At 48.7% G+C, this 22,466-nt stretch overlaps 1 protein-coding gene across 1 annotated transcript; it reads left to right on the top strand.

Moving 5' to 3' along the window:
- The first annotated feature begins 766 nt into the window (after window positions 1-766).
- Window positions 767-21,733, top strand: LONP1 (lon peptidase 1, mitochondrial). Its single transcript, XM_065042329.1, has 18 exons — window positions 767-1,173; window positions 2,598-2,686; window positions 3,018-3,137; window positions 5,384-5,612; window positions 6,119-6,180; window positions 7,634-7,763; window positions 8,129-8,212; window positions 9,699-9,919; window positions 11,115-11,253; window positions 13,342-13,520; window positions 14,531-14,618; window positions 16,079-16,201; window positions 16,910-17,026; window positions 17,245-17,385; window positions 17,469-17,634; window positions 18,437-18,645; window positions 20,580-20,744; window positions 21,413-21,733. The coding sequence occupies exons 1-18, from the start codon at window positions 796-798 to the stop codon at window positions 21,575-21,577; spliced, it is 2,805 nt and encodes a 934-aa protein (XP_064898401.1). The 5' UTR covers window positions 767-795; the 3' UTR covers window positions 21,578-21,733.
- Window positions 21,734-22,466: the final 733 nt, after the last annotated feature.

The raw sequence follows: 22,466 nt of genomic DNA, 5'->3' as shown, positions 1-22,466 counted from the left end.
TCCCCCCAGAAACAGAACCACAGAACCGCAGAGTGTCAGGGGTTGAAGGGACCTGGAACGCTCATCCAGTGCAATCCCCCCATGGAGCAGGAACACCCAGATGAGGTTACACAGGAAGGTGTCCAGGCGGGTTGGAATGTCTGCACAGGAGACTCCACAACCCCCTGGGCAGCCTGGGCCAGGCTCTGCCACCCTCACCCCCAACAAGTTGCTTCTCAAATTTAAGCAGAACCTCCTGTGTTCCAGTTTGCACCCATTGCCCCTTGTCCTGTCACTGGTTGTCACCAGAAGAGCCTGGCTCCATCCTCCTGACACTCCCCCTTTCCATATTGATCCCCAGGAATGAGTCCCCCCTCAGTCTCCTCTTGTCCAGCTCCAGAGCCCCAGCTCCCTCAGCCTTTCCTCACACGGGAGATGCTCCACTCCCTCCAGCATCTTGGTGGCTGCGCTGGACTCTCTGCAGCAGTTCCCTGTCCTGCTGGAACTGAGGGGCCACAACTGGACACAATATTCCAGGTGTGGTCTCCCCAGGGCAGAGCAGAGGGGCAGGAGAACCTCTCTGACCTACTGACCACCCCCTTCTAACCCACCCCAGGTACCATTGAACTTCTTGGCCCCCTCAGCTCCCGCGCCCATCGAGCGCTCTGCTGGGACCGGGACACGAACCCATGACCTCTGGGTGCGCTCGGACGTGCGTGCCGCCACGCTCCCCTCTGCAGAACCCGCCGTGGCGCTGCCGGCGCCTGCGCGGAGAGGCCAAGGGGGCGGAAGTGTCGCAGGGCGCGCGCCGGCAGCATGGCGGCCGCCCGCTGCTTGCGGCTGTGCGGGCGCTGGCGGCCGGTGCTGCTGGGGCCCCCGCGGCGCCGCTTCTTGGCGGCCGCTTCCTCCGCGCTGCCCCCGGCCCCCCCGGGCCCCGCGCCGTCCGTCCGAGTCGCCTTCAGCACGGGCCCGCCGTGGCAGCAGCGGAGCGCCGGGGGCCTGGCGGGGGGCGACGCGCTGGAGGGCGGCGGCGGCGGCGAGGACGGGAGCGGCGGCAGTGGGGAGGAGGGCGGCGGGGCCGGGCCCGTCATGACGGCGCTGACGCCGCTGCTCGTCCCAGAGCATTTCCCCAACGTGCCGCTCATCGCCGTGACCCGCAACCCCGTGTTCCCGCGATTCATCAAGATCATCGAGGTGAGGGGCCGGGGCTCTAACAGATACCAGGGGCGCTTTTCTCCTCAGAGCCACGCTCTGTGTCCTTACAAGTTTATTTTAATCGTAGAGGCTTGGGGGGGTAGCAAGGTGTGCAGCCTTCTGCTTTTTAGTGTTTATCTGGAGCATCTTTGTGATGAGAGACTGAGAGAGCTGGGGCTGTTGAGCTGGGGAAGAGAATCTGAGAGGGATCTGATCAATGGATCAATATCTCAGGGTGGGTGTCAGAGGATGGACCAGACTCTGTTCAGTGGTGCCCAACGCCAGGGTGAGGGGCAGCGGGCACAGACTGAAACACAGGAGGCTCCATGTGAACATGAGCAGAAACTTGTTTGCTGGGAGGTGCCAGAGCCTGGCCCAGGCTGCCCAGAGCGGGTGTGGAGTCTCCTGCTCTGAGACATTCCAACCCCTGGAGCCACCTGTGTGATCTGCTCTGTGACCCTGCGGGAGCAGGTGGGGCTGGGGATTCTGTGATTTCTAACTATACATCCTGACCACATTGGAATGTGGTTTCTTCTGGGATACGGACTTTGTGTTTCATGGGTGTTGCATCAGAATCACTAACGCTGCATCTAACGGGGAAGGTCAGTGATTCACACAGAAGCTATTTCAGGGTCTGCTGGTTTCTCCGAGTTCTTTTGCTGAAGGTTGAGCGAATGTGTCCTTGGTGCAGCTTCATGGGTTTGTGTCGTAGCACCAAGAACAATATTTGTGAAAACTGCGAGGAGAAAGTACAACTTCAATACAGAGCGATGCTGCTGCGACGGGAGAGGCTCTGGGGGCTGGGGATGGGCATCGCAAAATTTCAGCGTGATCTTTCCCCTCTACACCCCATATGTATGTTTAATAGCCATAAATTTGCTCTTTGATATGTGACTTGAGCTCATAGGCCACAAATACATATTCCTCCTGAAATGCAAGCATTTTGGAACAAGTACTCCTATTTTTGCACCTTACTAGTATTTTATCAATCTGATTTTGGAGTAAATGTAACGAGAACTGAATCAATATTTTCCTGTTCACGTAGTGTTATTTATAATAATATCTGCTGTCGTATTTTTCTGCATGTCCAAATCTAATATGTGCATCTTCTAGTGTCTTTATAGATGTGTTGAGGGAAGGGGAAGGTTATATATTAATATGATCTTTAGGCACATTTTCACACAACACTTTTATGTTCAAGTCATTCATTTCAATGCATAGGTCAGCAGTGTCTTATATTAAAATAATTGTTAAATATTCTCTCTCATTCTGCAAATTAATTCTGCCGTTTAATACTTTATTTCCGGACTATGTGAAGGCTCTACAGTGAATACAGAGTTATTACTTTTCTTCTCTCTGTTAACGCCGGCAAGCATCTCTTTGCTAGACATTGTGCCAAATTACAACAGCCGGTGTTGTCCTAGGTGAAAAATAAGAAGCTGGTTGAGCTGCTGAGGAGGAAAGTTCGTCTTGCCCAGCCCTATGCTGGTGTTTTTCTGAAAAAGGATGACAAGTAAGTAATTTCTCTTGATCTTTTTGAAAATAAGTTATTTCCATTAATAGGCTGCGTTTATACTAAAAGTTGTGATCTGAAGTTCCCCGCCCTGGATAATGTTACAGAAATTGTGTTTATTATTGCCGTTATTATTTGGGAGGGAGATGAACCATCCAGGCAGGTGGGTGATTTGTAGAGGAGCTACGTGGTGGTAACAGTGGGGATAAAGTCGAGTATCTTTGCTCCCGAGTCCAGTTTAAAGTTCTGCAACCAGTGATTGTTTCTGTCCTTTTTAATGTTACCTGCTCTCTCAAGATTCTGAATATCTGCTCCTTTTTCCCCTCAATAGCAATGAATCGGACGTGGTAGAGGATCTGAACGAAATCTACCAAATAGGAACTTTTGTGCAGATTCACGAAATGCAGGACCTTGGAGACAAGTTGCGCATGATCGTCATGGGACACCGAAGGTGATTTCTTACTTGTCCTTCCACTGCGTCTCACCAGACTTCGTTATAAACAGATATATCCCTTTATTGTTTTCACCACGTATATTCATTTTCATACACAACTTGTGTATAACAACCTTTTGCTTTGTTACGACACATATCCTGATAGAGCTCTGCTGCTCCAGCCCCAATATTCTGTGCAATATTACAGATCCAACAGGTTAACCCCAAAAAGGAAGAGCTAGTGCATGTCATTCTTATATAGATTTTAATTTGATACAAGCAAACACTCATTAAGCTGAAGTATAGTGGTTTCTTTGTCAAGTACAGCAACGTTCAGAAATGATGAAAAAATTTCTCTGGAACTAATTCAAGCCAGTATTTTTGCTTTAAGAAAAAGAAATGTGATCCAGAACTATAATTATGTCTTGTCTTTATAATCTTGTCCAAGAACCAAATTGAAGAAAATAGGATTATTATTTGGAATATAGGTGTAGCTATATCATGCCAAGTATTTTGAGCTAAGACAATATAAAATAGTGGTTTTAAAAGTGTCAAGTAATGAATTTCCATTAGAAGGGAAAACAAAAGGACAGAAACATGGTGGGGAGACAGATTGAGGGTGGGTTTTGCTTTGAAGTGCATTATCAAAGCACAATTTTGATTAGATTTTGGAAATTGGGAACTGCTGGTTTTGGTTTCCTTGGAGTAGAAATAGTTCCCTGGACCTTGGAAGGGTGGGGGATTCATCTGTATTGATTTGAGACACAGAGCGCTGGTCAGTCACTGAACCACACGGGACATCGGATGGGAGGAACGTGCTGTATTTACAGGGAAAAAAATAGAAAAGGAAACTCTTTGATTGGCAGCCAGATTAACAAAATGTGGTGTCCTGCAAGTGTGGGTCCTCTCATTTCTAAATCCTTCCTTTGTCTCTCCCCGAACACCTTCTAGACGCCTTCTGTAGCTAATCCAGAGCTATTTCCATGCTGCAACCCCACCCTCCAGAAAATGGCTTTGAACTCTATTGACAAGAGTCGTCAAAATTAGTCAAAAGTTGCCAGTGGCAGAGAGTTGGAGTAGTCGGGGAGCTGTTAGTTTTTAAAGATCACATGGAAAATAAGACCTACACCCTGTGCATAATGCAGTGATCGTGTGAGCGGGGAGTCTGCTGCACCACAAGGGTTTTTTGACTCCGTATTCACAGCCTAGTAAGACAAATTGATTGGTCAAAGGCTGTTGCAGTTCCTGAGCGTTTGTGTAGCGCTGCTCTCTGGAGGGGAAAATTTAAGGCAGTGGAGAGGGCAAGACTTTGATCCCGGTCTGGAGAACTGCAGGTCGTGCTCTGTACTGCAAACATCTGACATGGGCTTGGATGCACAGCAGGAAAAACTCAGAAAAGCTTAAAAACAGTAACGGGGAAACTGATTTTTTTTGGAAGGTGCTCATGCCATGTCCCTTTGAGGGACTAATACTTGGTGTGGAATATACTGTGGGTTTCATCTCATCCAAAATCATGATCTAGGAAATCTGTGTAACAACCCAAAATTTCAAATCTCTATGTATGGAATGACTTCAAAATCTGTTCTACACATGGTATATAATATTTAGTATTACAGTGGATAGTGCAGCAGATGTGACTTAAAGCAGAGAGACTGCCGAGAATCAGAAAACTGAAAGAGCAGAACATTATATCCAGAATTAAAGTGCAAGAGCGAACTTGCTTTTCTGGAGAGACAAGAAGAGGGAATGAATCCACATCAGAGTTGTTGCTTCATGCAGCTCCTGAGCTATTAACAATGATGCCTGATTAATTGTTCTGTGTATGTGGGGCAGCATGTGGCTGAGAATTCAGACAGTCTGATGTTATTTAGATTCTTTTAATCACTAGAAGTCTGGTTTTGTAGTTCTGCAACCGGTTAAACTAATAGAGTTTACGATAAAGGTGCTGTCAGCCGCCCTTGCCCTCTCATTAACCCACTAATTTAGTGGTTAAATTTGTTTGTATGACAACTTAATTACTGTAAATTTATTTAGTAAGTCCTGTCAGTATCTAGCACTCATTTATTATGTTTTATTCAATCAAGCCTTATTTTGACAAAACAAACCAAAAGCTATATCTTGTTGAAACACGTACAATCAGTTACCTTTGTCAAAATTTGAAATTTTAGCTTACTCAAAATATAATTTAGACTTTCCTTTTTATGCCGAAGAGCTGAAATAACGTGTAACAGAATTGGTTGTAGCTGATTTCTTTTGGCTTTCAGGATCCGTATAAACAAGCAGCTGGAAGTTGAGCCTGAGGAGCCCGAGAACAAGCAGAAGGTTCGAAGGAAACAGAAACGCTCCAAGAAAGAGGCTGAGGAGGAGCCTGGAGCAAAGGACCAAGCTGTGGAAGTGGTGCTGGATCCTGTCGCCGCGGCCGCGCAGGAGGTTCTCATGGTGGAAGTCGAGAACGTGGTTCATGAAGATTTTCAGATCACAGAAGAGGTTAAAGTGAGTGAGTTAATCATGCAAACCTGGACGTGTCCTGTAGAATTGCTTGAAATATCAGGCTCTAATTTCAGGCCTCAGAAACATCAGTTCATGCTTCTCACAGCCACTGCATGGGGGGATTAGATGAAAAGAATTCGCTCAATTCGCGCACAGCTCAATTCGGTTCAAAACGTTGCTGAATGACGAGGCTGGGCTGTGCTTACATCTGTGTAATATCCTCCATCAGACTGGGTGACTTGAGTGGTCAACCTGATCATATCTTCTGGCCAAAACCCAGTTGTTTTGTGTGTGCAGGACCCCAGCCTGTTCCCCTTCTTGCCTTTCCTTGTCTCCAGAGCAATAACCACCCCATCGCGCGGTACCGATCCCACACACCATCGCAGCGGGGACCCGGGACTGCATTGCTGTGCTCCCGTGCCGGAGACGTCATGGAATGTCATTTGTACTGAGGCCTTATTTGTCCTTTTCGAGTCTTTTCCTTGATTGAATCTTTGGTTTGTTTATAGGCTCTTACTGCAGAAATTGTCAAAACAATCCGGGACATCATTGCCTTGAACCCCTTGTACAGGTAGGTGTCCCACGTGTTCTCGGAGATATTTCTATTCCACTTGTCTTTTGTCGTAATGAAGAAGAGAGATTTGCTGGATTGTCAGCTGGAATTTTGGTTTGGGATGCAAACTTTGTCATCCCTGGTTGGAAACAGAGGGGGAGTTAAGCTGATGTGAAAGTCCGATCTGAGGTAGGATGATAAGTCCTGTGGCAGGTGGTGTGGGTCTAGGTGAATAAATACTATTACTTATCACTGCAATGAGTATCACAGTTTGATTGTTGTAATAGGAGCGCGGTATAGGTCTCTGCATTCTGGCACACAAAAGTTTTCTGTAACTGTTAAGAGAGCATTTAATATATTTGGTTCTGTTTATCACACAGAATCCCAGAATGTCAGGGGTTGAAGGGCCCTGGAAAGCTCATCCAGTGCAATCCCCCCATGGAGCAGGAACACCCAGATGAGGTTACACAGGAAGGTGTCCAGGCGGGTTGGAATGTCTGCACAGAAGGAGACTCCACAACCCCCTGGGCAGCCTGGGCCAGGCTCTGCCACCCTCACCCCAAACAAGTTTCTTCTCAAATTTAAGTGGAACCTCCTGTGTTCCAGTTTGCACCCATTGCCCCTTGTCCTGTCACTGGTTGTCACCAGAAGAGCCTGGCTCCATCCTCCTGACACTCCCCCTTTCCATATTGATCCCCAGGAATGAGTCCCCCCTCAGTGTCCTCTTGTCCAGCTCCAGAGCCCCAGCTCCCTCAGCCTTTCCTCACACGGGAGATGCTCCACTCCCTTCAGCATCTTGGTGGCTGCGCTGGACTCTCTCCAGCAGTTCCCTGTCCTGCTGGAACTGAGGGGCCACAACTGGACACAATATTCCAGGTGTGGTCTCCCCAGGGCAGAGCAGAGGGGCAGGAGAACCTCTCTGACCTACTGACCACCCCCTTCTAACCCACCCCAGGTACCATTGGCTTCCTGGCCACAAGGGCCCAGTGCTGGCTCATGGTCACCCTGCTGTCCCCAGGACCCCCAGGTCCCTTTCCCCTACGCTGCTCTCTAATAGGTCATTCCCAACTTACACTGGAACCTGGGGTTGTTCCTGCCCAGATTCAGGACTCTACACTTGCCCTTGTTCTATTTCATTACATTTTCCCTGCCCAGCTCTCCAGCCTGTCCAGGTCTCTGATGGCAGCACAGCTTCCAGTGTCACCACTCCTCCCAGCTCGGTGTCACCAGCAAACTTGTGACAGTCACTCTATTCCCTCGTCCAAGGCATTGATGAATATATTGAATAAGTGATGTATATGTTTGTTACTGACTATTAGCTTAGACAAATTTTTAAAAAATATTTAGCTATGAAACTGAGCTGTGTTTCATTTCGTTACTCTGTCATGACATGTAAATAACTCTATAAGGATGCTCCCTTAGGACTGTAAATGTTGACTGAGCATTTGGGGGTTTATCACCATTTTTTCAGAGAGTCTGTGCTCCAGATGATGCAGGCTGGCCAGCGCGTGGTCGATAACCCCATCTACCTGAGCGACATGGGGGCAGCGCTGACAGGGGCAGAGTCACAAGAGCTTCAAGACATCTTGGAAGAAACCAGTGTAAGATGAAGCTTTTAACTAAACCTGTGGGAACTGCGTTAAAAATATATTTGGTTTATGTCATGGTTTCTTTACCATCCTCAGTACGGAGGGGACTTCAGTACCGTGTTTGCTAGGTTACTCTCACTAGGTTCCTGCTGAAGGATGTAGTAAGTCATTAGTAACATGCCTTAAGGTTGGATGCTCTGCGTCTTTGGTGGCAGATCATTTTATTTTATGCATTGGTTGCATGTTGTGGAATTGCTATGTGGTTCATGTTTCCACATCTGCAGGTGCTGGAAAGTTCTCCCAGAAAACCTGTTGGAGCTTTTTATTCTCCCTTTCTCACTGGGAGTTGGCTGAAAACTCGTTTCTGTATTTTCCAGATTCCCAAACGGCTTTACAAAGCCCTTTCCCTCCTAAAGAAGGAATATGAGCTGAGCAAACTTCAGCAGCGCCTTGGAAGGGAGGTGAGTTTTTCAAGTAACAAATACCTTGAACGTATTTATATCATGTTGTGTGCTGTTAAATTGTGTCCAAGTTGTAATTTCACGCAAGCAGGAAAATCCTCGAGGGCTGCAGTTACCAAGCATCCGTGTGAAAATACAGCATAGTACTGTATATAGCACGTAGTTTAAATAGCACACATCACTTTAAAAGACTCTGCTCACCACTGCGAGCTGCGGTAGTTCCTGACTCTTGTACGTTTTAATCAGAATACAATAACTGCATCAAAATGGTAACTAAGTGTATAAAATACAGAGATTTGTGTATAGTGAGTCAAAAGTTCCTGAGTTTATTAACTCCAAATAATTGGGGCTTTTAAAAATTCACGTTAAGTACAAAATGCTTTTGGACCAGTGTAGGAATTGTTGGAGACTCTTAAGCAAATTAGTCACATGTGGTCTGTGGGACCAGGTGAGGTGCAGCCAAGGATGCCGAGAGGGCTTATCTATGTCATTATTTTGTTGTCTCGGTCACCTTTAAAACACTGTGGTGATTGGGGAGGATCCTGGTAAGTGGAAAAAGGTAAATGCCAAGCCTGGCTTCAAGAAAGAGAAGCGGGGAGGCTGCAGACACGCCAGCCTGCCCTCAATGCCTGGAAAGTTATGGGGAGAAACCTCCTGGGAGGTGGGTACAGGTGAGTGAAGGTGATTTGGAAGAGCCAGAAGGGATTTTCCAGGAGCAAACTGTGCCTCATCAGCACGATTGCCTTCTCTGCTAAGAATGACTATTGTATATGGCATTAGCAAGGCTTTTGTTATGGCCAGTGATAGTGCTATGACCAAATTGCAATGTCATGGACTGGAAGGATGTACAAGGTGTGTGAAAGAATTGGCTGGACTGAGCAAAAAGGGTTGTGATCAACACTATGAAGTCTGGCTTCACCGAGCTGCCGCTGGTGTCCATCAGGGAGTCACCGAGAACCTCCTCAAGTTCTTAACCTTGAAATTCAGTCCTGCACCAGGGCTGGAATAACCCTGTGCGGCTGGGTGGAGCCAGGTAGAAAATAGCTTTGCAGAGAAGGACTTTGAGGCCCTGGTGGCAGCTGACCCTGAATGCGCACTCTGTCCTTGTCAAGGAAGGTCAGCTGGGCTCTGTTTGCAGCTGTGGAGACAGCAGGTCAAGAGAAGTATTACAGTTATTCCCCTCTATTGGCACGAGGGGATCACGTCTGGCTCGCTCTGCCCAGCTTTTCATCCCCCAGCACAAACAAAACATTGAAATACTGAACCATGGCCAGCAGGGGCCACCAAGATGGGGCGAGCTGGAGTATGTCATAGAGTCACTTACAGAACACGCTGCAAATGGTTTCTGAATAGTACGAATGATTTCTGAATAGTACAAATGATTTCTGAATAGAATTTTCACTTGCTGAGAAGTATTTGGAAGCATTTGATGTTTGACGGGTTGCAGAAGGAACAGAATAGTGACTGCGTTTGTCGCTGGGTTTAGGTTGAGGAGAAGATCAAGCAAACACACCGCAAATATCTTCTCCAAGAGCAACTGAAGATCATAAAGAAAGAGTTAGGACTGGAAAAAGAAGACAAGGATGCTATAGAAGAGAAATTCCGGGAGCGACTGAAGGAGCTGGTAGTGCCGAAACACGTCATGGATGTGATTGACGAGGAGCTGAACAAGTTGAGCTTGCTGGACAATCACTCCTCAGAGTTCAAGTGAGTTCACGGCTCTGTCCTCCGCGGTGAGTCGGGAGAGTGAGGGAAATCAGTACAATTCTGTGGAGCTCTTGAGTTTCTATTCTCCTTCTGTCATAGTTGCTTTCCCTGAGTGTCGCATACAATCACATCCCAGCCAGAGGGATCACAATCACATCCCAGCTCTTCTCTTGCAGCCTGTGTTGTGGATAAGAACTGTGCGGTTCGTTACCTCTCGGGAAACGTGCAGTGATTCCTTCAGCCCGTAATTTTGGCTCTTTTGTACTCGAGTGTTTTCACGTAAGAAAAGAGCAGCTGGTTGCTAACACATGATATTGGCTGAGCTGAGGTTGGCCCTGAAATTTTGGGGCAGGGCTGGGATTCTGAATAGCTTTTACCACACAATCCATGACTTGGATTGTCAGAAACCGAGCTTGCTTTCAACGTTTCCATCCAGACGGTGTGCGATCCAACAGAGCAGTCAGTGTGCTCACCAGCACTTTAATGTCCTGGGTCTTTGCTTCCAAACAAGACATCTTTTATGGGTAAAGACTGAGAGCAGACGTGTCATTTGGATGAGGAACACTTTGATAATCGTATCCTAGGAGGAGGAGGGAGAACTGGGAAAGACACACTGGGCAGAGTTTTAGAACCGAGAGTGCTGCTTTCATGCACTTGTGTTCTCAGCAGCAGTCTGTTTAAACTGATAATCTCTGCTGTTAACTTGAGCTCTGACACCCTCATCTCCTGGGTTTGAATCTTCCTCTGTCATGTGGCACATCCAGCTGCTTTTCCTGCTCCAGGAATCTCTTCTTTGCATCGTCCTGGTCCGCTGGGGACGTGGAGAAAACTGTTTTTCTGTCTTTAAGTTCCGCGACCTGATCCGAACAGTTGACAGTAGCGCTGAGGTTACAAACAATCCTTCAACACACAACAGAAAATCATGCAGGGAGTTGGTGTGATCTCTGTGTGGCGCGTTGGAGGTTCTTTGCCTCAGGAAAGCAACACTTGTGGAAAAAAAAGCTTTTATTTTCTTTTGTTTGTGCGGAGGAAAGGAGAAGGGAGTGAAGGCCATGACAAGACCACCCAGGTAATGATGCTCATTTCATGGTCTCCTTTCCATGAGAAGTTTATACCCCGTGTGTTCGGATGAGGTGCTTTTGGAAGGCGTGAGCTGGTTGTGGTCGGATCACTGTGATTTCTGTCTCTCCGTCAGTGTTACACGGAACTACTTGGACTGGCTGACGTCCATCCCGTGGGGCAAGTGCAGCGAGGAGAACCTGGAGCTGACCAGAGCCCGAGCAGTTCTGGAGGAGGATCATTATGGGATGGATGACGTCAAGAAGCGAATTCTGGTAAGGCGGGAATAGGCAGCGTGTCCCATGTCACACTCTGCTGAGCATCAGGCCTTTTGGTTGTTCCAGATTGCAGCCCTCTGTTGAATTTGTGTTAATCCATGGATCAAACAGAAACCTGAATGAGAGAGCAGAATGTTCTGGTGACCACAGAATCATTTTGCTTGGAAAAGACCCTCAAGATCATTGAGTCCAACCATTAACCCAACTCCAGCACTAACCCGTGTCCCTGGGAACCCGTGTTTAATAACTCGTGGCAATGAAGGTCAGATTTTGATTTCAAACAGCAATATCCTGTTCTGCTGCTTAATGCTGAGCGAGTGAATAAGTGTCCAAGGGAAGCAGTCTCTGGATTTTAATTAAATCATTCAGAGACTATGAAAATGATTCTGCTTGACTGGCAGAGCCACTGCCTTTCCGAAACACGCTGATCCTCTACTCACGCCTCTCACATTAGGAGGGGAAATTAGCTAAGATGCGTGTTTGCCTCGCAGCCTTTACCTGTCCCTGGAGTTGTGCTGAATGCTGGAGGGTTTCTGGTCAGTGCAATCCAGTCCTTGTCTCAGACGGGGTAGTTGTCAGTGTTGCCTTGTTCCACGACTTCTGTTGCTTTAGCCGGGGATGTCCTGCCTGTGCTCGCTGTTAGGGAAGTGTTGGAGCTACGAGTAAATGAGCAACAACTTGGTGCGGGAGCTGCGTTCCTTTCCAGGGGACAGGAACAGGCTCCTCCAGCACATTCCAGCGGTGAAAGACAATCCCAGTGCTGGCAGGATTTGTATCGCACTGGGCAAGTGCATGAGAGAGGGGAGACAGGTGCAGATACCGACTTTGCATTAACAAACCGTGGGGAGAGCTTAGCAGGTTTGGTGAAGTGTTGAGCGTAGCCAGGCTTCGATTTGGCCGTTCCCTTCCCCAAACTGCGGTCAGGCAGGTTCTCCCGCTGCTCCCGTGTGCTGTGCGGAGCAGAGATTGTGTTACCTCGGGGGCAGCACTGATGGTATTTAGGCCACCTCAATAATTGTGCACAGAAGCCCTATTTATTACAGAACAATGTCATTTTATATAACAAATAGTAAATTCTGAGACATCTTGGGGTTTTGCTTTTATTAAATTGCCTTGTTCCCGAAAAAGAGAAAGGTTTTGAAGTATCTTGGAAGCCAAAGGGGCTCCTTTCCCTAGCAGTGCCCAAGACTTGTGAGTAAACCCTGCTATGTGATTTATGATTTTGAATGGTTGATGGTGAGCCTGTTGTTGCACTCTTGCAAGCAGAAATCCCCTTTTGAGTACCAGTCTCTTATGTTAATGCCCATTAGGCCCAGCCTTTATGCAGCAACAGATTGAGTTGCCTCGTATGGGTCTGGGGCTTTGATTATCAATGTGATTAATTCCACGCAGTGAAGATTCCGCAGTTGTAGCGATGCAAGCGAGGTGAATGATTTTAGGGTACTGAGAAATACCTGTGCAGGTTTGAGCCTTAATTAATCAGTTCTATCGTCCATATTGCTGCAGCATTCAGTGCTGTAGGTGGAAGAGATCAAGGCTCATCTTTGCTCAATAACCAGCTTGTTAGAGGCGAACCACATCTCTGTGCCTGTGTGCACATTGATTTCTCCACTGTAAGCGCACGAGCAGTTGAGATTTCAGTTCTGAGCTCCCATCTTTTGATTTCGCAAGTGCTGAGGGTTATTTGAGGTTTACCCAGTGCAGGAATGTGAAGAGATATGAGTTTAATTTAGCAAAGAGGAACTGATGCGGTGGGAGATGCTCACAGGTAGCTGGGTGAACCGGGGAAGCTGGGAGAAGAACTGGAAGTCTGTCTGCCTGCTTCAGGACAGTGGATAGAGACAGACGGACAGACAGACAGACTGCTTCTCCCAGTGACATGAGTACAGAGCACAAAACCCAGTGTGTAAATAACCAGAGCGAAAAGAGCTGCACCAGCATCCTTACCCTCGCCCTCCCCAGCTCCTCCGAGGACCAGATCTGTGTACGGTGCCCATTTTGGCACCGTTGCTCACCGGGTAACGGGGCCGTTTGGTGTTGCTGCAGTTCCCTCTGTTCACCGCGGGCGCTTCCTCCGTTCCGCAGGAGTTCATCGCGGTCAGCCAGCTGCGGGGATCCACCCAGGGCAAGATCCTGTGTTTCTATGGCCCCCCCGGGGTTGGCAAAACCAGCATTGCCCGCTCCATCGCCAGAGCCTTAAACAGAGAGTATTTCCGCTTCAGCGTCGGAGGGATGACCGACGTAGCAGAAATAAAAGGACACAGGTCAGTGTAAATTGAGCGGTTTCTCTGCCCAGCAGTTTTTACAGATGTTCTCAAAATAGGAGCTTCGCTGAAGTTGGACAAGGTGCTTGATTTTCGTGTGTGTTCTGCCAGCCCTTGCAGCCGGGAGCTGGGACGCAGGAGGTGGAAAGGACAGCACAGGGCGGAGTTTGGAACATATCGGATTCGTGTCTCTGAGTGCAGTCGCTCCCTGTTTCTAGGGTTTGCTATGGGGAGATCACTGTAAAGCTGTGAGCCCCCCCAAGAGCATCGCACTGATGCCAAATGCGAATGGTTTCTAATAATCAGGAAGCGCTGCCTGAGGAAAAGCTGGGAAGAGGGATATTCCCGGGGAGAACACAAGACATGGATACAAAAATCAGTATATCCAGCCCCGCCACAAGTTTATTTCCCTTCCACAAACACCTGAAAATAAAACCAACAGTGTTTTCAAACTAGTAAAAGTAACTGTTCTGGAGCACGAGGTGAACCTGTGAGGTCCTGCCCTATATGATACAGAACCAGAGAGAATAATAATACACACTTTTCAGGGTGTTCTCTTGGCGTTCACACCATTTACCCTCTTCTTCGCTGCTCCATGTACCTGGATGCCAGTTCCCTCTAGCAGAAAAATGGTTTTGCTGGTCGCAGTTTGTTCCTTCGGTATCTTTTGATTTACACTCATCTTCCTTTTTTGTCCCTACCACGTGAGGGAATGAAACGTTCCCTTTGCTAATGTTTCTTTACCCAAGAAACAAGAAGTCGCTACTCAAACATCTCTTAACTCTTTGCTTCACATTTAAATGTGGCCAACATTCATGTCTGATCACTACTAGAAACAGACTTGATGGGTCTTGGTGCTTAGTGTGGTGATGGAGATGCTTTTGATGGGTGTAGAAGCAATGTAGACTTATTTACCGGCGGGATAAAGCTGTTCCATCAGCTGCATGTTGTGGTGTGCGATGTGTTTGCACTTTACAATGGTTCCCTAAACAGAGTCTCTGCTAACACAGGAGGACGTATGTCGGAGCAATGCCAGGAAAGATCATCCAGTGCCTGAAGAAAACCAAGACAGAGAATCCACTTATTCTGATCGATGAGGTGATGCACTTGCTCTTTCTTCTAGTTTTTGCTCTTAAAAACATTCTTGACCCCAAAGGGAAAGGAGGAGCAGTAACTCTCCTAAAAATCCCAGGTTTTATATGTTTAAATGAGGCTGGGCTCTCAGTCTTTGGGTGGCAGTGGTACCTTAAACACTTTGTTTTCCTATAACAGACTTCAACTGTAATATTTCAGTTGTGCTGTTCTCGTTGAATTGCAGCTGTTTGGATCGTGAGGATCCTCATGGACATTCAGAGGCTTCAGTAGCTCTCCTGTTCCCTGCCTACACGTGGGTACAGCATTGTGACAAAACCACTATTGCCCACGTGATTATTAGAGTTGCTCTCTCAGCAGATCTAAAGCAAGACTATAAGGAATGAGATGGCTACAGTCAATTTTTTATCTGATTTGAGAATAAATGGGACGGGGCTACCAGCCTGCTGCTGTGTGGAGAAGCGAATAAGGACAGGATTTAATAGCAGGTGTTCAGAATAGAACCTGTGTGTCCTGTCTGGGGAAGAGCAACAGCAGGTGTCTTGGGAATTATAGAATGGCTTGTGTTGAATGGACCTTCCCAGCCCCCCAGTGCCCCCCTGCCATGACAGGGACATCTTCACCAGCTCAGGTTGCTCGGAGCCCCGTCCAGCCTGGCCTGGGATGTCTCCAGGGATGGTTCATCCACCACCTCTCTGGGAATGGTGTGGGACACCGAGAAACTGCGTGGTGTAAACAATGAATATCTTGATGTGAAAGGTAATGAACCCCACGGGTCACGGCACTTGAGTGCAGTTGGTGAGGAGCCTTGCCTTGGCCGCTGTGGCAAACTGCGTGATGTCCGTCTAGTCAATGCTGCTCTTAGGGGGAAGAAGCAGTGGAGAGCAGCCCTGTTGTGCCCTCTTCTGAGGACGTGAATAATGCTGATAGAGACAACAACCCTGGACGTTGTCCGGGGCAGCTGGCTCTAGGTGGCCCTGCTCGAACAGTGGGGTTGGACAAGGTGACCTGCAGCAGTCCCTACCAGCCCAGCCAGCTGGAACCACACAGTCCTCCCACTGTGGAGTAAATACTCTGGTCCATGGCTGTAGCTTGGCTTAACTGAAGGAGTACCCACTAATCCATGATAACTCATTTCCTTTTGATTGTGTGCAAACTCCCTGAGACTTCCTGGTGCTTCTCTACAACCCTGAAAGTCCTGGGGCTCGTGTCCTGTGCGATGGGACAGCGGGGACTGGGGTGGATACACAGAAAACTGACAGAGCGGTGAACAAACACATGAAGATTTTCAGATGGAGCCTGTAAAGAATCACAGGATCATTTCGTTTGGAAGAGACCCTCAAGATCATCGAGTCCAACCATAACCTGTAGCACTAAACCTTGTCCCGCAGAAGCTCATCTGTCTTTGCACCAGAGTCTATTGTGGTGAGAAACTTGTAAGAGTGTTTAAAGTTTTTCTCCCGTAGGTGGATAAAATAGGAAGAGGATATCAAGGGGATCCATCCTCAGCCCTTCTGGAGCTGTTGGACCCAGAGCAGAACTCCAACTTCTTGGATCATTACCTCGATGTTCCTGTGGATTTATCAAAGGTATTTCTCTCATAGCAGAGGTTGTAGAGCTGGAATGTGTGACTGCGTCACGAAGAGATGCCGACATTTCAGTCAGCTGGAAAGTCAGACGGGTGGGATTGAGACACAAGTGGTGCAGGGCTGTTTGTGGCTTCCACCAAAGCGTCTACATACACTTAAAACAACCCAGTCACCGGTGTATGTCCTACAGCCCCGCTCCTGCAGCGCAGGGACACGGAGTGCGCTCTCAGCTAGAAAAGGCACCTTTTCTGCTACGTAATGACTGACGGGGTTGTTATGAGCGAGCTGGCCTCGTGCTGCCATCCACCTTTTGAAATGGGTTGCCTTCGCATGCTGTCACACTTTTTCTGCACTTAACGTTAATTGCAGAATTGATGGATCAGAAATAGATACTTTGGTTGCTTCGCTAACTTCCTAGAAGGCAGAAATAACCCAGTAAGGTCTAGATCTCCTCAGACCAATAGTTTCCTTGTCCATACCAGACCATTCTGATTTCAGTTTGTGCTGTGTGTGTTTCTAAACGTTTATTTTGAGGAGGGAACATCCCACTCCATAGTTCTACATCCAGAACTTCCCCTGTGATAAAAACTTGATTCCGCAGAGATGATGATCTCGCTCCAGCCTTTCAAACAGAACTGAGAAAACTGTTGCTTGGAATAAAACAGCCGGTTAATGAATATGCTTAATATGATCTTGTAATACTGCCAGGTACTATTTATTTGTACTGCCAACGTAACAGAAACCATTCCAGAGCCGCTGCGGGACAGAATGGAGGTGATCAATGTGTCGGGATATGTAGCAGAAGAGAAACTGGCCATTGCAGAGGTAAGAGAAACCACTTACCTCTCCAGCTCCAAACATTGAGGCACGTGGCATTTTGGACAGAGTTCCTGTGATTTGAATAAAGGAACTCGAGCTCCAGAGAAAGGCGTTGAGCTAAGCTCAGCTCAGCTAAGCCAGCTAATAGCAGCATGGAGCTGAGCGCCCTGGAACGCCGGGCTGTTGTCACAAACGCTAACGGGCGCGGGGGTGATCTCTTGCAGAGGTACTTGGTCCCTCAAGCACGAGTTCTGTGTGGTTTGGATGAAAACAAGGCCAGAATCACCTCGGATGTCCTGAGGGTTCTGATCAAGCAGTACTGCCGGGAGAGCGGCGTGAGGAACCTGCAGAAGCAGGTGGAGAAGGTGAGGGGAGCTTGTGTGTAGCTGTGACCCCTGGGCTTCACCTGCTCGGCCTTTCTACAGAGACAAATCACCGTCTCGCGCAGGTGCTGAGGAAATCCGCTTATAAAATCGTGAGTGGAGAAGCAGAGATGGTGCAGGTGACGCCTGAAAACCTGCAGGACTTTGTGGGGAAGCCCATCTTCACCGTGGATCGCATGTACGAAACCACCCCCCCGGGAGTGGTGATGGGTCTGGCCTGGACAGCCATGGGTGAGACAAATCACTTTGGGGTTACTGGCTGCATTTCTTGTCTAATTTTCAAAAATTGTATGTGATAGTCAAACTGAATTTCTCCCCGAGTCCAGTGATGTTCTGCTGGCACCAGTAAAATTGACTCCTATCACCTTTTAGATCCCGGTTTCTTCCTCCCTGCAGAAGACACCCTTGCTTATTCCCTTCCTCAGGCTCAGTTTAGCTGCAAGCCCGCAGGTTTTCTCTTTATGTTCCACATACATGAACCACACACATTAGCAGCAGCACAGACCGAGAGCTTAAGGGTTTTCAGAGAGTTCCAGACCTTCTCTGCCTCCCTCAAAGCAGTAAATTGGGGGTTATGTGCAGCACAGTCTGGAAATACAGCCAGAGCAAAGGATCTGAGCCCTGTGTGCTCCGATGGACCTCGCGTGGAATTGTAGTTGAGAGGGAAATGGTGAGCGTGGTGGGGACGGTGAAGAGATGTCTGACACTGCAGAGCCAGACTGGCTGGAAGGGTGTTATGGTGTGAGCTCACCTTGCTGTTTGGATACAAAGAGCCTGAAATCATTATAGAAACGGATGGTTTCCACGAAACAGGGGTTGCAGCTGTATTGGTGAAGTCCAAAGAAGCCATGAATGGAGACTGTGCAGTGCTGTGGGGATTCCTCGCCCACCTTCCTGAAGGAATTCAGAGAGTGGATCTCAACCCATCAGAGAGCCCCAATTCCAAATTCCTGACCTTCTGCATCACCAGAACCTTCTAGTTTGATGTGTCCTTTAACTTTCCTCAGGATATTGTTGTTCTTTTCTTTCTCAGGAGGTTCCACCCTGTTTGTTGAAACCTCCCTGAGGCGACCCAAAGACAAGGAGAGCAAAGACGGGTCCCTGGAGGTGACCGGGCAGCTGGGAGACGTCATGAAGGAGAGCGCCAGGATAGCCTACACGTTCGCAAGAGCCTTTCTGATGCACAAGGACCCCAGCAACGACTTCCTGGTGTCTTCCCACATCCACTTGCATGTGCCAGAGGTGACTGCAGAATTCACAGAGATCCCTGGTTTGCTCCCCGAGACATGAAGCTGGAAAGCACTTATTTTTAATGTGTTATGTAGAATGCCCTCTGGCAGTGGTAAAACTGCTGCATCTGGGCAGGAACAACCCCAGGTTCCCATATAAATTGGGGAATGACCTATTAGAGAGCAGCGTAGGGGAAAGGGACCTGGGGGGGTCCTGGGGACAGCAGGGTGACCATGAGCCAGCACTGGGCCCATGTGGCCAGGAAGCCAATGGTACCTGGGGTGGGTTAGAAGGGGGTGGTCAGTAGGTCAGAGAGGTTCTCCTGCCCCTCTGCTCTGCCCTGGGGAGACCACACCTGGAATATTGTGTCCAGTTGTGGCCCCTCAGTTCCAGCAGGACAGGGAACTGCTGGAGAGAGTCCAGCGCAGCCACCAAGATGCTGAAGGGAGTGGAGCATCTCCCGTGTGAGGAAAGGCTGAGGGAGCTGGGGCTCTGGAGCTGGACAAGAGGACACTGAGGGGGGACTCATTCCTGGGGATCAAGATGGAAAGGGGGAGTGTCAGGAGGATGGAGCCAGGCTCTTCTGGTGACAACCAGTGACAGGACAAGGGGCAATGGGTGCAAACTGGAACACAGGAGGTTCCACTTAAAGATGAGAAGCAACTTGTTTGGGGTGAGGGTGGCAGAGCCTGGCCCAGGCTGCCCAGGGGGTTGTGGAGTCTCCTTCTGTGCAGACATTCCAACCCGCCTGGACACCTTCCTGTGTAACCTCATCTGGGTGTTCCTGCTCCATGGGGGATTGCACTGGATGAGCTTTCCAGGGCCCTTCAACCCCTGACAGTCTGGGATTCTGTGAAAATAGGACATTTTCCTCAGGGTCCTTTGAGAGTTTTCTTATGAGCCGTGTTTCTGTTCCTCTCTGCACCATGTGGCAAGAATACGGAGGTTTGGATAATGCTGTAAGGAATCCCAGAATTTAGTGGTATCTGTTGGCCCTGTTTGCAGGTGGGGAAACCACAGCGTAGAGATCAGGGGGCTGGAGAAAAGCAGCTACGAGGAAACCAAATTTAGGTCTCTGGAGCCTTCAGAAAGGTTTCATATCCCTGCCACACGCCTCAAGATACCACTGCTGGTCTCTGTGCTGTGGTTCCTTGGCCATACGGTGGCAGCGGTTGCATTTTCCCAGTGTTTGGGGCTGGAAATACACACACACGATGCTCAGAGGGGCTTTGTGCTGCGGAACAGGCTGTGGGCGGGTGTCAGCAAAGACAAATTCTGTATTGTGACTGTCCCCAAGCTTCAGCTCGGCACTCTTGCAGCTCCAACCCAGCCCAGGCTCCTGGCTGCAGCTTCTCCCGTGTCCGGCCACGTGCTCGGGTTTTGTGTCCGTTTTCTGGAGGACCAGAAACCAGCAGCCGTTATCTCTGCCTCGACTGCCCCCAAACATTAATTCTAAAGGATCTGTTTGATCTCAGATAAATTCAGAGTCACTAGTTTAGGCCTGGATTTTGTTGGGCTTTCTAAACAGAGCGATCATTTCTGTCTTGAATGATTTTCAGTGTTTTCCTCCACTATTTCGTGACTCCTCCCTTGTGGCACTGACCTCTGTCACCTGTTGGCTCAGCTCAGCACAAAGCTCCAAAGCATTCACGCTCCGGATTTTGCTCACGTTGCTTGTTCAAAGTCCTGAGCCTGATGAGGATCGTGGTGGCATCAGGCCAGAAAACGAATTGTAGACTTGTGGATTATTCTCCATGAACAAGGTGAAGACTGAGCCAGTTTTTAATAGATCAGCCAGTTCAAATAGCAGCGGTGCTTTCGCAAAAACCTTTGAAACCCCCTGAAACAGGGGCAGTGTTAAAACAGCAGTGACAAAGGTGTTGTCTGTCTGCCTTTGCTGCTCTTGGAATGAGCTAAAGGCAGGTTTGTGCTTCTTTTTTGAACAGGGAGCGACACCCAAGGACGGACCAAGCGCGGGCTGTACCATCGTAACCGCTCTGCTGTCGCTGGCCATGAACTGCCCGGTGAGGCAGAACGTGGCCATGACTGGAGAGGTGTCGTTAACTGGAAAAATCCTTCCCGTGGGTGGAATCAAGGAGAAGACCATTGCGGTAAGAGCATGGTCGTGTCCATGGGGGAGAGCCCTGGGCTGGCTCAGCGGGGACGGGGACACCCAGAGCGGTGGCTCCTGCAGCGGGAGAGGCAGCAATTCCTTAACCCCGTGGAGAATCTGCTGGGGGAACACGGGGATCTTGGCTGGGAGGAGGGAGGTGGGACCCCAGGGTTTGTGCCCCAATATCTGCTGGAATTCCGGCTGGGAGGGATCGTGGTCCAAGAATCTCCTGGGCTGAAGTGCCTGTTTAAGGCGGGCGGCCAGTGCAGATTTGATGGCATCGCCCTTCACGTTAAGGCTCTGCTCCCTAGTTCCAGCTTAACTTACCTGACTTACAATTTCACAGAATCATTTTGCTTGGAAAAGACCCTTGAGATCATGGAGTCCAACCATAACCCACCCCCGGCACTGCCCCATGTCCTGAGAACCTCGTCTCCGTCTGTCCAGCCCTCCAGGGATGGTGGGTTATGGTTGGACTTGATATTAAGGGTCTTTTCCAACCAAAATGAGTGATGATCCACCCTTAGTGACATTTGTAACACCCTCACTCTCCAAAGAACTGAGCAAAGCCAGATCATGCTCAACAACTGGGTTTGCTTTCTTAAAACGGAGAGTGTTTCCAGTAATCGATGGATTTCTAGACTGACTCCACAACTGTCCCTGCAGGCGAAGAGGGCGGGCGTCACCTGCATCATCCTGCCATCAGAGAACAAGAAGGATTACTACGACCTCGCTGGGTTCATTACAGAAGGACTAGAAGTGCATTTTGTTGAGCACTACAAAGAGGTGTTTGAAATAGCGTTTCCAACGCTGGATTCCGCAGGGGGGTGACGGTCAACAACCCGAAGGCTGGAAGCCAGTCTGTCCCTTAGCGGGGTGACTTGGGGACAACCCTGAAGCGGGACGTGGAGCTCTTGCTGCTGCGCAGCTGCTGAAATGAACTATGGCTTTGGTAGAATAAAGTATCTCTCACTGTTTAATATTGAATGATCACCCGAGTATTTCCAGTAAAAGGAAGTTTTACCTAAGGACCGTGCATCGTACCAGCTACTAGAGTGGAGTTAGGTCATCTCTGAGAATTAAAGATTTTGTTATTCACTGCAATTCTAAGAACCTGCTCATGGAAACAACTACAAGGAGTGCGGGGGTTTTAACTCATGTATATAATGTTGTAGTTGAGTGGCGCTTGGAAACCTGCCCGTCTGCCCTGTGAACCTGTGCTCAGCTGGAGGGGAAACTGAAATTCTAGGCCAGTTCAGCTGCTGGGGGACGTGGTTCCCTCCAGATTAAACCACAGCTCACTACAGCTTCAGGTGGAGAGGGAGCAGAGCTGGAGGAACGAGCCCTGTGCTCGGCATCCCGGGCTGGCTGTGCTGGGCGGTGAAAACAACAGGAATTAAATGCCTTAGCGCGACTATTGTACCAACAGACACAGACCTGAGTATTTCATCTAATGGCAAATACTAGAAAAAATAAGAATTTAAATAGGGGAAGAGTCCGAAATGTGTTTCCTTGGGGAGAGTACGGAATCACGCTGGTGAAATTCAGGGAGCTTTTACTAATTGGTGATCTGATAACTGCTGAGAGTCAGGCAGGAAGGGAGGGTACGAGCGGAAACACGCAAGCGAGGAAAGCCGCACGAGGCTGATGTGCTGTGGGGAGGGAGCGGAAAGTTGTTACTGTTTGCCACGGCAATTTCTGCCCGGACTTCTCTCCACCA

Source organism: Columba livia, chromosome 27, assembly GCF_036013475.1.
Source record: "Columba livia isolate bColLiv1 breed racing homer chromosome 27, bColLiv1.pat.W.v2, whole genome shotgun sequence".
Classification (NCBI taxonomy): Eukaryota; Metazoa; Chordata; class Aves; order Columbiformes; family Columbidae; genus Columba; species Columba livia.
The sequence above is the reverse complement of the archived record's forward strand: the minus strand, read 5'-3'. Positions and strand labels throughout refer to the sequence as shown.

Bases quoted from the DNA above. Each gene is read 5' to 3' on its own strand.
- LONP1 (XM_065042329.1), top strand. From the start codon at position 796: ATGGCGGCCGCCCGCTGCTTGCGGCTGTGCGGGCGCTGGCGGCCGGTG. The intron at 2,687-3,017 runs GTAAGTAATTTC...TCCCCTCAATAG, and splicing joins TTTCTGAAAAAGGATGACAA to CAATGAATCGGACGTGGTAG. The intron at 20,745-21,412 runs GTAAGAGCATGG...CTGTCCCTGCAG, and splicing joins TCAAGGAGAAGACCATTGCG to GCGAAGAGGGCGGGCGTCAC.